The sequence below is a fragment of the Neurospora tetraspora genome, assembly GCF_033439725.1.
Source record: "Neurospora tetraspora strain CBS 560.94 chromosome Unknown B0H65scaffold_4, whole genome shotgun sequence".
In the NCBI taxonomy this organism is placed as follows: Eukaryota; Fungi; Ascomycota; class Sordariomycetes; order Sordariales; family Sordariaceae; genus Neurospora; species Neurospora tetraspora.
In genome coordinates, this window is record NW_026944386.1 from 1,637,205 (window position 1) to 1,651,347 (window position 14,143).

A 14,143-nucleotide genomic window follows, 5' to 3' on the forward strand; every position below is an offset into this window, starting at 1 on the left:
TGGCTATTTGAGAGGCCCTAGACAAGAGGCCAGGGACAGCAAAAGAGGCGAGAGAGGCCCCGACTTCGCGGTTGAGCATTGTCCTCCGTGACGGGAGGACTGAAATCATCATTTCAACCCGGGAGGCACTTGCTTATCCCGAATTGATTATGGCCACGCCAGCAAAGGTGCCTCCGGACCCCGTCCCGGCCTCTTTGAGCGCCATGCATAGCTGGGTCTCTTCAATTATTAGGACCAACGGTCATAACGCAACACTCACCGATTCTTCACCTGGTCTGCTCGCAATTGAGCCATTGTTTCTGGATTTCATGACGCGTCATCTGCCACGGGAAAACAACACCATCGATGACAACTCATTCTAAGAGTCATAGGCCCGGCCTGATGAGGCGATAAGGTGTGGACAAAAGGGCCAACTGGAGATAACAACCAAACAACCAATGCAGGTTACTATCGCCTGGTGCCCAATGGGATGTTATACCTCTTTTCCACAGCCTCGCCTACCGCATGCGAGTCTCAATTCCCTTTGCCAACATCAATATAGGGACTCCCCGCAATTGAGCAATTGCCTCATGCGCGCAGCCACCACAACATATAGGCCGCAGGCCGGGAGGCCAGGCCAAGCCAACCATCCTCAGCGGGCATTGGAGTTAGCCCTCTTTCGGCTTGTCATGCGGCACCTACCCTTCCTACCATCCTACCCTTCGGAGCATCCCGCCGTCGCCGCACCTTAGGCCTGGGTTGCAAGGTCGCAGATATTGCAGTTGCAATGCTTCGCTGATCTTGTGTCACTGCTCATCCGCGCCGAGTTGTGTCCCGCTTCCATGATGTTTATTGGAGAATTCAGGGCTACTGTTGCTGTGGGATGCTCGGGATCTCGGAAGGGTGGTGGGTGAGGTGTGGTGTATCATGACACCAGGTGATGGAGGGGCTGTATCTACACCACTCTATCTTACTCTTTCTCCGCATTTGCGCAAACGGCGAGTAGGTATATAATGTTGGGGATTTTTGGTCATGTTTTTGCTCACCTTTTTTTTTGTATCGTCTTCTATCGACCATCCATCGAGTCTTATCTCTGCAATTTCTTTTCAATATCATTTTCACCATTCTTAGCAGTGTCTGCTTTCATCAACATCCGTCTCTACCTGGCACACAATCACTATTTGGTCACTTCAAGTCAACATCTCCCCTTTGGTCTGTCCATATTCCAGCATCTGCTCCTTTCCAGGCCCTCGTCCCATTAGGTACTAGTTCTCGTCTACCTTCATTGCTCGACATACCTCTTCAGCCCTAGGGCAAGCCTTCCATACATACCATACCCACCAAGCCCAGCTCTCCAAGTCCGAAATATTTGTATCGCTAGGATATCATCGCTGATGTCTCTGGCTTGGCGCTCTCTAGCCCAACACGGATCGATTCTATGATTGTTCCGGCCCTTGATGGAGGACGTGTGTATTTCCAAGTTAGGCAACACTCCAGCCAACAACAACTCGACAACGACCACAACGTCGACCACAACCGCTAGCAGCCTCCTGAGCAGACGAAAGAAATTGATCCTCCAGCTATCTATGGCGAGGTTCGTCCGCAATCTTGACGTATGGCTTGATAAAATCCCTGAGCACGGTTCCTCTGCCAAGACGTTGAAGCGGCCTCGAGGGGCCGTTGAAAGTGATCATCTCTACCAGGATCAGGATAGTGCTGCCGCTGAAGAGGAGTCTAAGGATCAACATGAACAACACCAACATCACCCTGTGACGAGAGAGGTCAAGAAGGCGACTACTACCAAGCGGGTGAAACACCATGGCCCTGAAGCACCAGGAGGAGAAGGCCGCAAGTTCGCTTGTCCGTTTTGTCAGCATAATCCGGCTAGGTACAGGACTGTGAAGACGTGTTGTGGTCCGGGGTGGGATAGCGTTCATCGGGTTAAGTGCGTTCCTGTCTTTCATCTCGTCTCTTCTCCCCTAGAAATCAGACTAACACTCAACCCCAACGTACAGAGAACACATCTACCGTCGCCACTCCCTCAAAAACACCTGTCCCCGATGCTACGAGCAATTCAAGACAGACGATGACCTCAAGAGCCACCAAAGGGCAGAAACGCCCTGCCGACTCCGAAAGGACAACGTCCCCGAGGTGATCACCGACGACCAAGACAAGAAACTGCACGCCAGAGCCAAGGCTGGATTGTCGGAGGAAGACAAGTGGAATGATATGTACCGCATCATTTTTCCGGGACCAGCGGGGTCGAAGATTCCTTGTCCTTGTACGTTTTCCCTTGTTCCCCCTTTTCCTCTCCTTTCACTTTTTTCCTCTTCTCTCTTTACCCCCTTTTTCCTTCCACCGTTTACTTACAACCCTCCAAATAGATTACGACATCTCCACCACCACCCCTTCCTCCTCCCCATCTACCACCCCCCACTCTTCAGCAGCGAAGAACAAGACCACAACAACACCACCAACAGCCTCCTCCTTCGACATATCCTCCTTCAAAGACCTCCTCCGCCGCGAACTCCCCCGCTACGTCGAGCCCATCTTCCGCCAAGAGCTCGACAAGATGATGACGTCCGTACAAACGCAGATGAACCAAAAGGCCGATCAGCTGTTCAAAGACGTGGTATTCAAATTTAGTCGGACATGGGTGTGGCCTGGTACCACTGGTGGTGCTAATGCTCCTGGTCCTGGCACCGCCGACGACGCTACGACAGTGATTACGCCGTTTAGTAGTCCACCCAGTCCAACACCTGGGTCACCAAGCCCAGGCCGATACGACAGCACGCCCGGTGACGCAGACAACCACCGCCACCACAGAGATGGAGCAGAAGAAGGAGAAGGAGAAGGAGAAGGAGAAGAAGAGGGAGAGGGAATCCCAGCCAGTACCAACGAACCCACCAGCTTTCTGGAAACCCACTCCCAGAGTAACAGTGCCTGGCTTGACTCCCTCCTCGAAACCATTGACCCCATCACACTCGTCGATCTCCCCTTCTTCAAGAACGGCGAAGTCGATCTCGAGGCTTGTTTGGAGGGGATGATGACCAATGGTGGTGGTGACGAGGTTTCTGATTCGGCTTATGTTTCTTTGCCGAGCGCGGCGGAGGGTAACCAAGGTCATGGTGGTGGTTATGGGTTTGGTGGTATAGGGATGGGGATGGGAATGGGAGGAATGGCGGGGTTGGGTGTTATGGGGTTGGGACAGTGGCGAGGTGGTTATGAGTAGTGGTGAAGGAACTATGGGAAGGTTTGGTGATACGTGGTGATGGAAGGTGATGACGGGTGGATGATGGAGGGAGGGGGCTGGTTCAGGTTCCGGTTCCGGTTCCACGGTTGGGCTCGAGTTGGTTGTTTGGTTTGGTCAATCATTTTGTTTCTTCTGTCTCTAGTTGCTTTTTATCGTCATCAGGTAACGGGTTTAACCTATCTTAAAAGGCAGTAAATACATAACTTGCATCCATCAATCTCCCGCATGGTATATTGTATTGATATGACGAAAGTTTACGACCCTTCTATTTAGATGGTGCATCTATATTCAGACCTTTCAATATTCCCAAGCAACCTTTTCAACTACCTCCATTTAATAGACTCCAACCAAAAAACTGAGCCAACAACCAACCCAACCAGTATCATCCAGAATTGTACATACGATATATAAAGCTCGCGGGCGATCCCATCTCCTTCTTGCCTCCGTCTATCGCGGAAGCGAGGTGTCTCTTGTGGGATGGACGGAGAAACCGGAGTGTCGAGGTTATGTGATGTGGTAAAAGAAGTGCGACCGCGAGAGCCGCGCGGAATTCGGATTCTGACCATTTTGTTGGTGAGCTGCGATATTCTTGCTTATTGGATTTATTGTTTGGTGGAAGGAGAAGAGAAGGCAAAGGGAACTTGAGGCGGGGGATGACAATAGTACAATCGTGTAGTAGAGTTAATGGTCCTAGTATGGAGTTGACAGCGCGGACTGACTACTGACTGCCCTGTCCATCCTCCAACGAAGGTGGGCACATGGGACAGACCGACGTTGACCATGTCGATCGTTCCGTGAAAGACGGTGAAAGAGGTTCTTGTGAGCCCTTGGGAAGCTGCTGTGTGTAGTCCTGCTGCGAATAAAATGGTCTTCGGGATGATGATTCACACGGTGAATTGGATGAGAGACCACATATGAAAATGATAGCTAAATTGGAGGAAGACAGCTTCGACGTGTCCTCGTCGGTAATGTAGAACCGAGTGTGACTAGTTCCGGCGATGAGAGCCTCCTCTTGAGAAGTGTAGATGCTTGGAACTGGGCAGGGGCAGTTCCGTATAAAGTGGTTGTTGCGGATGGCCAGGAACAACTCCCGGGCAAAGCGGTCGCCTTCTTCCTGTCGGCGGGAATTGAATAGGGCCGTTTCTTCTGGCAACGAAGGAAAGAGTGGTGTTGCGAGGTTGTATAACGTATTAAAAGAGTCGTGGCCCCGAGAGCGGCTTAGAAGTCGGATTCTAAATATTTTATTTATAGTATTCTTATTTATTGGTATAGTTGTTAATAGTGCGCAGTTGCTGGTGGGATAGGAGATACGGGAGTGGCGATGTTATATAAGGTTGCAAAAGAAGTGCGACCGCAAACGCGGCGCTGAAGGCGTATTCTGACTATCTTTTTGTAAGCTGTAGTGGTTTTTGTTGGTATTGTTGTTTGGTGGAAGGAGAGAAGGCAACGGGAACTTGAAGCGGCGATGTGGGAATACCATCTCACGTAAACACAAAGGTCCTGCGCTCAATTCCTTTCGACTGCCAGCACTGCAATTCCAGCTTGGACGCGTCCTCGTCCGTAACGTAAAATCGGATATGACCGGTAGCAGCAAGTGCTGCCTCTTTGGACGTATGGATTGTAGGTATAGGGCAAGCGCAATCTCGCATGAAGTGCTGGTTTTTGATAGTTGAGTAGAGTTCGTGTACAAACCGAGCTCTTTCCTGCCGTCTGCGTTCGTTGAAGCGCGCCGTTTCCTTTGGCGAGGAAGGAAACAGTGGCGTTGCGAGGTTATGTGAGGTTACAAAAGAAGAGCGACCGCGAGAGCGATGTAGCAGGCGTAATCTGACCATTTTCGTTGTGAACGATATAGTTCTGTGTTGTTGTTTGGTGGAAGGAGGAGAGAAGGCAACGGGAACTGGGCAGGGGTAGTTTCGCATGTAGTGGTCGTTTCGGATCGTGACGTAGAGTTCTCGCGCGAAACGATCCCCTTCTTGCCTCCGTCTGTCGCGGAAGCGGGATATTTCTTGGGTGATGGAAGGAGAAACCGGAGTGTCGATGTTATGTGATGTGGTAAAAGAAGAGCGGCCGCGAGAGCGGCGTGGAAGGCGAATTCTGACTATCTTTTAGCTGTGGTGTTCTTGTTTGTTGGTACGGTTGTTGATGGTGTACAGTTGCTGGCGGGATAGTTGGTGGTGATATCGTCACTTGATCTGAAATGAGAGAACTCGAGGATTGATGTCGCTGGATCGCTTTCAAGATTTTGCCTAACACCCGTCGTCGTTGGTTTGCTACTGGGAACTTGAAACGAACGGTTAGCATGTGAAGTTTCACGATAGAAGCTGCACTGATCGAAAGTCACTTACCACAATCTTCACGGGGTCCCCTTTAGATGGTAATACATCTTTGGATCGAGGAGTTGCTTGAGCCCTCAAAGGCACAGCAATCACCCATGCATGGGTAGGCACTTGACCCATTGTTGAATCAGCTCGCTTATGGTCGGTGAGAGAGATGCGGTGCCAATGTCTGCTGGTGAACGTCTTGTGTCCTGTGTCCAATCCGATTAGTACGTGTGCTTGGGTGTTTGGGTGATACCACAAGACATAAACAGATCCATGCCTGGGGTATGACCCAGGATGTCTGCCACCGGGGAAAGGAAAGAATTTGTACCTGTTATGACTTCTGATGGTTGCCGGACAGGACTTTGAGGATAGCCGGCTATGCGAGTGGTTGTTGGATTTGTTGGTTGAAAATGAAGAGGAAAGGAAGAGAAGAGAAGAGAAGATGGGGGAACCCATCCTTATATACCCTTCGAGGGGAATGGGCACAGGAGTCACGAGCCTATGATTTGACAGGGAGCTCACCTTCTGCAAGAGAACCGAGAGAAGTGCCCTTTCCGTGATCCTTATATAGGTGTGATCTTGTGTTGCCAAACGTTCTGTTTGCGACATCATGAGGAAAGGCTGTCCATTGTTGTCACCCTGGACCTTCTCCTCTCTTTGCGGGGTTTTCCTGTTCTTTATGTCAGTCCTTCCTTGTAGGGGAAGTACGTTTAAGTAGAATCCCCAAGAGCTTACCCGTTTGATGAGATTTATTATCCGCCGACAGCACCGGCGTTGCTGCCATTGAAACCCCCTTCCAAAGATGGAAGAACGGCCGATCAAGGAGTTATCCGGCAGGTCTCTTGAGTTCTCGTGTACTGAAATCTGGGTAGAGACACTACAACTCACCCTAAACGCTATTTTCAAGATCAGCCATGAATAACTGTAATTGCTTGCAACCGTAAACGGGCTAAATGCCTGTCATGGTACATGACTGCCGATGTTTGAAATGATATAGATGCCTTGAAGCGTATCAAAGTGCTTCAGTGCTCACTGTTGATGTCGATACGCCACCGTCATTTTTGGTAAGCCAGTCTCTTTCCTCGATTCGTTTCCTGTGCTCAGTCTTTGGAAGGTTTCTTTTGGTCACATATTTCCTTCCATCGTCCATTCCCCAGTCTTTCAGTTGCCGTTTCTTTTCGTCCAGAATGAGCTTGGCCTGAGCTGCCAGGTACCTCGCCACTCTCTTCTCTGCCGCGATCAGCCTTTGGAAGGGGCAGCGGCGCGGCTCTGATATGACTTGCAGTTGGGAACTTGGCTTGAGACAAATTCGTCGGATGAACGATGGAGGAGAGTGTGTCCGGAAGATGATGGTGATGGCGTTGTGATAGCAGAAGCAGGAAGCCGTGACGGATAAGATTTAGAAAGTGGTTTTTGTGTGGACTTGATGGTCCGTTTTGTGGCAGTGTATCCAAGGAGGCATTGCTCTGGTCGTCAGAGGAAGGAACGTTGACGGAATTTTAGTGTCTTCCTTCCCCTCTCGTTCACTGTGCTTTCCTCTTCAGCATCTCAGCCTCATCTGAAGTGTTGTGAATGGGAGGACCGGGAGTTACTTTCAGACTCACTGGAGGCTTTTGCCAGCTTTGTTCATCGGTTAGACAGACTGGGGGTGCTGTCCCTGTCATAAGCTCCCCTGGTAAACGAAGACGCCATCATCAGACAAAGCACGCATTTCCACTTTACGGGATCACGTAAACGAAACTTCAGAAGTGTTCTCTATGGTAATGTTATTGGTATTCTCGACAACCACCATGGCCTTGAAGGCGACAGAATAGTCTCTACTTAACCTCAAGCTAACATATGCTGCACCCCAGACTCGAGAATCAGAAAAACGAACCAACGTTGCCATCGAAAACGCCACATAACTATGCTGAAAGCAACCGTGCGACTCCCGGGTCATTCCTCAACGTAACCAATGCTGCAATCCCGATTCCGACCAACAAGAAAAACTCAAACAATCCGACTCAACACTGTATAAACGCCATAAGTAAGGTATGCTACATAACGCCCCCGTTTTCTCTACCCAACCGTGTCCAAAACAAAGTGCCCCAAATCGAATCAAAATCCATCCAACGAGAAATCATCCGTGAAACCTCCATTGAGCAAAATCGCCGCCAACCTCCGCCTCTGCAGCGTGAGCTGCCCTGCAGTATAAGATTTCTTGGGGTTAAGCCCAAGCGCGATGCAAAGAGCATTCGTAATGGTAAAGACGCCACAATCGTACCCGTTGGTTTGACGTGGAGCTTCGTAGTCAATCGCCGACCATTCTGACGCTACCCATTTATCCTCAAGCGTGACCCTGACCCATTCAAGCAATTTCTCTTTGATGTGAACATGGCCAGCGCCCGCTCGCATCGAGTCCAGGTGCGCTACAGTCCGCTTTCCGGGCCGTACAACCGCCAACGTCCAATGCAGGCCGTCATTGATTGGAATGAGTATCGTGTCGATGTCAAAAAAGTTATTCTTCCTGACACCTGCACGGCGCATCATGCGCCCGCACTGGCTCGGCCCAGCACTGACAAGTCGTGGCCAAAAGTACGACGTGAAAGCTGCGCATTTGGGATCGGTGTCTTTGGCCCCTGCCGATTTGTTGACGGCATTAGCGATATGGGAAATACTGCCAATGATCACGTTGTCATTGAGCCATGCTTGGGGCTCCAACAGCTTTTCGACGAAATCGCGTTTGGTGAGGGGCAGCCCGTCTACAATCTTGGCCAGTTCCGCGGAAGGGTTGGCGTGGAGCACACTGGAGACTTTCTTTTCCCAATCGTTGCTCAAGCTTCCAATCAGGGGGCGTTTGGGTACGCGCAGACCGGTCCGCGAGGCTTGTTCTGCCTCTTCACGGCGCCTCCTGCTTTCCTGTTCTTGTCGCCGCTTCTCCTCTCGGCGCTTGCGCTCTGCTTCTCTTTGTCTTTTTTCGGCTTCCCTGTGCCGCTTCTCGATGTCGCGACGAATACCATCTTCCCACTCGTGGGCCAGTTGACGACTGACCTCCAAGTCTTCAAGCTTTTTTGTGGCAATTGCGAGGTCATCATCAGCCGCTGACTGCTGAACCTGGCTGATTGCTGGAGCTTGCTCCACCGAAAGGTCGGGGTCTTGTTGAGCTGCTTTAGAGACAGTTCCCTCTGCTGCCATGATCTCCTCTTGCTCGGTCTTTCGGAAAAACCGATCGAGAATTGAATTCTTCTCCCCGTGTGCCCCTTGAGTAGTCTTTTGGTTTCTTTCAAGTCGGATTCGTTGCAGAATTTGTCTGCGTACCTTGAAGTCGGGCTCCGGCTTTGGGTGTTCCTGAGCGCTGGCCTGAAAATTTTCCAGCATTTCTTGCCGGAGCTCACTGAGGAAAGGACCATATTTGGCCTCGTGAACTCGGAGTCCCATTTCCACGTCATCCCTTTCGACCTCTTTTTCTGTCCATCTGGTCATATCCGAGACGGTAAAGCTTCTGCCTTTGTCAACCTTTGCGAAATGATGACGGTTTCTGGCTGTTTGTCCTGCGTTCCGGCTCGCATTGTTTTCGTGGTCATTTACAGAGTTTTCGGTGGGATGGTGCCACTGCACATTGATGGCATCTTTCAAGGTCATCACTTGGACAGATATTTCTTTAGGCGGCGCGTAGCTCGCCACGGGCGCAACAAAGTCGAGTCTTCTGTTTCTATCGGGGGTGGCGACATACTTTGGCGATTCAGGAGTCGGCCATTCTTTGGGCTTTTTGAGGATGCCTTTGGGTTCCAGTATAGGTCGAAACTCCTTGGCATTGATTGGTGTAGGTTCCGTGTCATGTTGATCTGTTGAGGGATATTTAAATTCCCACGCATGCGCAAAACTGAGATCGTTTATAGGAACTTCGAAGAAAGCGGAGTCCGGTCCGGTGGGGAAACTTCCGGGAATTGATGATGACTCGTTTGCCGTTGGCTTAACATAGCTTGGGATTATTTCTCGCTTGTGGATGGCATTGGCATCCACGAAGACCTTTGATAAAGCTTCTTCGAAACCCTCCATCCCGTGCATGTGGTTTCGCAGCACCCAAGAGATAAACTCCGCCGCCACTCTGGCCTTCTCGTGCAATGTCCTTGTGTGCTTTTCCGGCTTGGTGTCTTCCCCATAAGCTATTGATCGCGGTGGCTTCGGACACAATGCTTTGTACGCATCAAGGTTATGCTGGGTGTAAATTTCTTGCATCAGCTCGTAGGCCGTGGCGGCGCCATCGAGGTACAACTCCCGTGTATAGTGGTATTTCGATTCCTGTTTTTTTGTGCTGTCGGTAGGAAGCACAGGCCCAATACTTGGAGTGTCGGTCATTAATTTGTGAATTGCAATGTTGAGCTCGAGGTCCTCTCCTTGGTTGGGGTCGAAACTCCTCCTGAGGTCTTCGAGGGAGGGGCTGCATGTGACCTTGGAACGGCTAATCAAATCTATGCGATGGTAAAAGACCTCGGCGATGTGGTCGAGCGCATCTCGTCCGATGTAGGAGGTTGCGTTGTCGGCCCAGGAAAAACCCGGGAGCTCGTTAGAGTATGCATCGGTTGAAGGCGTGCAGTGTCGTTTCAATCTCTTGACTGACACAGTGCCGTTGGCATCGTCAACCTTTCGTGTGTCAACGATGTCGTAATGGGTTTCGCCCTGGAAGAAGCCGGAGATGAAATTCCGGACAACGGTAAATGGTGTGGCCATCGTGATTAGGGCCTGGCTAGCGAGGGCGAAAGGGTTCATCCAGGAGCTTTCCATGGGCGATTCGGACGATGGCGATGGCGCGAGCTCTGGCGTCTGTGGATGAGGAAACTGGTCAGCGTCTCTGCTCGTCTCTCGCGTGTCCTTGATTGGAGCAGGGGAAAACTTACACTATCGTCAACTGCTGCAGGCAGGACCCTTTCCACAGCCTTGTGGTCGATGTTCTCGGAGATGAGCTCAAGCTCGCCAGCCTCCGCAACGCGCTTTCCGTTGTTGTTAAGACGGGGCTCGTGGTGCCGGCTGAGTAGCTCTTGGTAGACTGGCCAGTAGTTGTGTGAATCGCGGCACTCGCAATGCCAATGAGGATCAGCGGGTTGTTGAAGAACGGATAGCTTCGACGTGTCGTCGGTGATGTAGAACCGAATGTGCCCCGTGCCGGCGACAAGAGCCTCCTCTGGTGAAGTGTAGATTGTTGGGACAGGGCAGGGGCAATCGCGCATGAAATGTTGGTTGCCGATTGCGATGTACAGTTCGTGGGCGAACCGGACGCCTTCCTGTTTCCGTCGTGCGTAGAAGCTTGGTGTTTCTAGCGGAAGTGAAGGTGATATGGGAGTGGCGATATTGTGGAAAGTGTTGAAGGAAGTGTGACCGCGAGAGCGGCGTTGCAAGCGTAATCTGACCATCTTGTCAGCGATGCAGTTCTGTGTTGTTGTTTGGTGGAAGGAGGAGAGAAGGCAAAGGGAACTTGCGAATTACCTACCAGCCCAGGTTTCGGGACCGAACCTGCTCCTGCTGCCCGTACAATTAATTCGATTCGCGTCGAGGCAGCGCGCGCGCGTCCTCTGGGCGTGTCTGGCTGTTGTAAAGGAAGGAGCGACCAGCTCTAGGGTGGGGCAGTAGCACCTATATCGTCACTGAAGGAAGGCGCGGTGGCCCGGTGTGGGTCCACTGTTCCTTCCCTTATCCAGCGCTGAAATACCAGCAAAACAGTGTCGCTATGGGGGGTGCCAGTCGGGACGGCGCATGGACGCTGGGGAACGAGCAAATGTGATGATATCGCCAAATATGCGATGCAGCTGGAAAAGAGATGCTTTGGTGTTGAGGCTTGCTGTGTGAGTGGAACAAGACATTCCCGGTCGCACTCCATTCCCGCCGCAACGCTGCAAGAAGCTCGACTGTTGATTGGTGGTTGGCTCGCGCTGCGATTGGTTCTTATGGCCTGACATACTGCTACCCACTCCCCGTGCTCCCGCCAGTTGGGGTTTAGCGCCATCAGTCATCAGTGTCGGGTCCGCTGCCGGCCACCCATGCATGTGCTGGCATCCTCTCTTCCGTCATCGCGCCTACGCAATTGGTCCATTTCGCAATTCGCGATGGCCGGTGCACGGGCCATATCAATCACGAAACCAGCTCTGGATGTTTGACAACATTGTTCGTAAAGTCGATGACAGCTATTCAAAGTAAACATGGTTGCTTAAAATTGACTACACAGCGGACTTCGCAAAGGGCCGCCATGTGCTGCATCAACTCGAGTCCGTCTTCATACACACAGCGAACAATCTAGGAAGCATGTGTCTTAAGCCCTCAATCCTCTTTCTATAGTTCCTCTATAATGTCAAGCAGTTCGCCAACGACAAATGAAAGAACCCGTGCAACATAGATCCCGCCTAAAGAATATTGAAAAGGCTGCGAAACGACCAAGGTGACATTGCGAACTTTTCCGGTAGCCACATCCCAACCCAGCGGCCAAACGTCTAAATGCTCAACAAGGACCGGAAATCTTTCTGCAAGGGGATGCTTGCAATGCCAAACACATCCCTCGCTTGTTTTGTTCATTGGCGAGTTGGCCGGGCAACCGAGTCGACCCACAAGGTGGTCCCCGTGTTGCCGACCTCACACCCATTATCCCCAAACTCCTCCTCCATCATTATACGTTCCCAAACGCTTCAGAATCGCGTTTACTTGGCGAGCTCGATCCCTTGAGCACAGCCAAGAGTCTTCTTAACGTCGCCATAGATAGCGAACTGGAAGGCAGTAAGGGTGCCGACCATGAAGAGACGGGCACCGATACCGGTGTAAGAGCCCTTAAGGCCGAGCTCCTTGGCAATCTTGACGAGACGAGAGGTGGTGGACTCGCCGGGAGCACCGGGGGTCTGAGGGTAAAGCGCGTTAGCATAGTCAGGCTAGGTATAGGATTGTCTGGGATAGTTACCTTGTTGATCTTGGAGAGCATGGTATCGGCGGGCTGGGAGACGATGGCAGCGGCGAAACCGGCAATGAGACCGGAGCCAAGGTTGACGGCGGTCTGGGCACCGTCGGACATGTCCTTCTTGGGGTAGACGTTGTAGATGGCCTCGGCGACCTTCTCGTAGACGACGAACTTGGACATGGTGTAAGGGATCCTAGAACAGCATGGTTAGATGCATGACATCACAACTGGAACAACAGAGACAACAGGGCGACTTACTGCTTGAAGAGAATGGGTCCGAAGCCGGCGTAGAAAGCGCCGACACCCTCGTTCTTCAGCATCTTGCCGAAGCCGCTGATGAGGCCGCTGGCATAGGTGGGCTGGGAGACGAGACGGATACGGGTGGCCTCGAGGGGGCAGAGGGCAATGTCGGCGAAGAACTCGGCAGCGGCGGAGGAAGCGAGGTAGACGGCAGTGCGGTTGTTGGTGGCGTTCTCAAGGCCGATCAAGTTGATGCTTTGCTGCTTGAAGAACTCGTAACCACCGAACTTGAAGGCACCCTGGAGGAAGTAACCAGCGAAGGTAGGGCCGGCACCGGTAAGGAGGGCACCGGCACCCTCGCTCTGGATGACCTTCTTGAAGCCGCCGATCATGCCATTGTTGTAGGTGACAGGGTCGAGCTGAATGCGAGTCTTGACGCTGTTGTTATGCAGACATGTCAGCAACGGTTCGTGATATCTACGGGACAAGGGCACTGGGCTGCGGGATCCAATGCGCCCAATGCCATGACGGTGGACAGGCTGAAGGCGGGACAACATACACATCGACGGGGGTGAGGGCACCGTGGGTGACGGAGCAGCAGATGGCACCAGCAAGAGCGAATCTGGAATAGAGGCTGGCAGCGCTCATCTGGGGAGCAGCAGCAGCCTTAGCCTTCTCGACGACAGCGTCGACCTTGGGGGTAGAGCTGGCCATTTTGGATATCTGGGTTTGGACGACAAACAAAGACTGAGTGGAGATGGGTTGACGGGGAGGAAAGAGGGCAAAAAGAGCAATCGGGCGGGAAAGTCGTTCGCGACGGAGGTTGGCGATTGAGCCTTTTTGGAGAGTGGAGGTGGACACGGAGGCACGGGAGGGTGGAAAGGCCGGCGCTGCGGAAAAACAATCAGAGACGCCAGCAGAAAAAAATTGGTCCGGTAATTCCCGGGTCAGGTATTGGCCAAGTACCAATCCGCAGCGGCCTTTGTACCCCTCTATCCCCGGCCCTGGCCTTTCAGGTGCTCCATAGCGCCCGCCAGCCAGGGTAACAGGGCCGAAAGTGTTTGGGAGGGACCCACGAGACGTCACCGCGCACACGATTTTACACTAGCGCGACTTCGGAGTTAAGGACGAAAAGGCACAATCCATGACATCCCGTCCACCGGGTACATACGCCGTCCAGGTGCGGTGAACCTGTGAAAAGGTCACAAAAGTGCGTGAGAAGGGATTGATGATAGAAGAGTACAAAAGCGAGAACCTTGACTCTACAGCTTACTGTATCGAGTGCAATTTGGGCTGATGGTTGCTTATCGTGAAGTGTTTGTGACATGACAGACACCGTAATTTATGCAGCCGATACAGGGAACCTTGTCCGCACTCAGCCAAGCGCATAGAGGTTAAAAAGAAATCGAGGAAAGAGCAAGACCTCGCTCAACC

General features: G+C 51.9%; 5 protein-coding genes across 5 annotated transcripts; 1 reads left to right on the forward strand and 4 right to left on the reverse strand.

Moving 5' to 3' along the window:
• Positions 1 to 789: 789 nt before the first annotated feature.
• B0H65DRAFT_189577 (uncharacterized protein) lies at positions 790 to 1,270 on the reverse strand. The gene has a single exon (XM_062821621.1). It carries the CDS (start codon positions 1,102 to 1,104, stop codon positions 847 to 849), a length of 258 nt encoding a protein of 85 aa, XP_062681533.1. The 5' UTR covers positions 1,105 to 1,270; the 3' UTR covers positions 790 to 846.
• Positions 1,271 to 1,339: 69 nt separating this feature from the next.
• B0H65DRAFT_573451 (uncharacterized protein) lies at positions 1,340 to 3,193 on the forward strand (the record flags this gene model as incomplete). The annotated part of the gene is made up of 3 exons (XM_062830549.1): positions 1,340 to 1,924; positions 1,995 to 2,260; positions 2,364 to 3,193. Coding segments are annotated over exons 1-3 (1,584 nt in total), but the record flags the coding sequence as incomplete, so codon positions are not given.
• Positions 3,194 to 3,467: 274 nt separating this feature from the next.
• Positions 3,468 to 4,521, reverse strand: B0H65DRAFT_464973 (uncharacterized protein). The gene has a single exon (XM_062826781.1). The coding sequence runs from the start codon at positions 3,796 to 3,798 to the stop codon at positions 3,556 to 3,558; it is 243 nt and encodes an 80-aa protein (XP_062681535.1). The 5' UTR covers positions 3,799 to 4,521; the 3' UTR covers positions 3,468 to 3,555.
• A 3,129-nt stretch (positions 4,522 to 7,650) lies between these two features.
• Positions 7,651 to 10,943, reverse strand: B0H65DRAFT_442383 (uncharacterized protein; the record flags this gene model as incomplete). Its single annotated transcript, XM_062825575.1, has 2 exons — positions 7,651 to 10,356; positions 10,431 to 10,943. 2 exons carry the CDS (start codon positions 10,941 to 10,943, stop codon positions 7,651 to 7,653), a joined length of 3,219 nt encoding a protein of 1,072 aa, XP_062681536.1.
• Positions 10,944 to 12,021: 1,078 nt separating this feature from the next.
• B0H65DRAFT_189622 (mitochondrial phosphate carrier protein) lies at positions 12,022 to 13,603 on the reverse strand. The gene is made up of 4 exons (XM_062821622.1): positions 13,269 to 13,603; positions 12,728 to 13,147; positions 12,473 to 12,662; positions 12,022 to 12,413 (listed from the first exon to the last, which is right to left on the reverse strand). Exons 1-4 carry the CDS (start codon positions 13,421 to 13,423, stop codon positions 12,219 to 12,221), a joined length of 960 nt encoding a protein of 319 aa, XP_062681537.1. The 5' UTR covers positions 13,424 to 13,603; the 3' UTR covers positions 12,022 to 12,218.
• Positions 13,604 to 14,143: the final 540 nt, after the last annotated feature.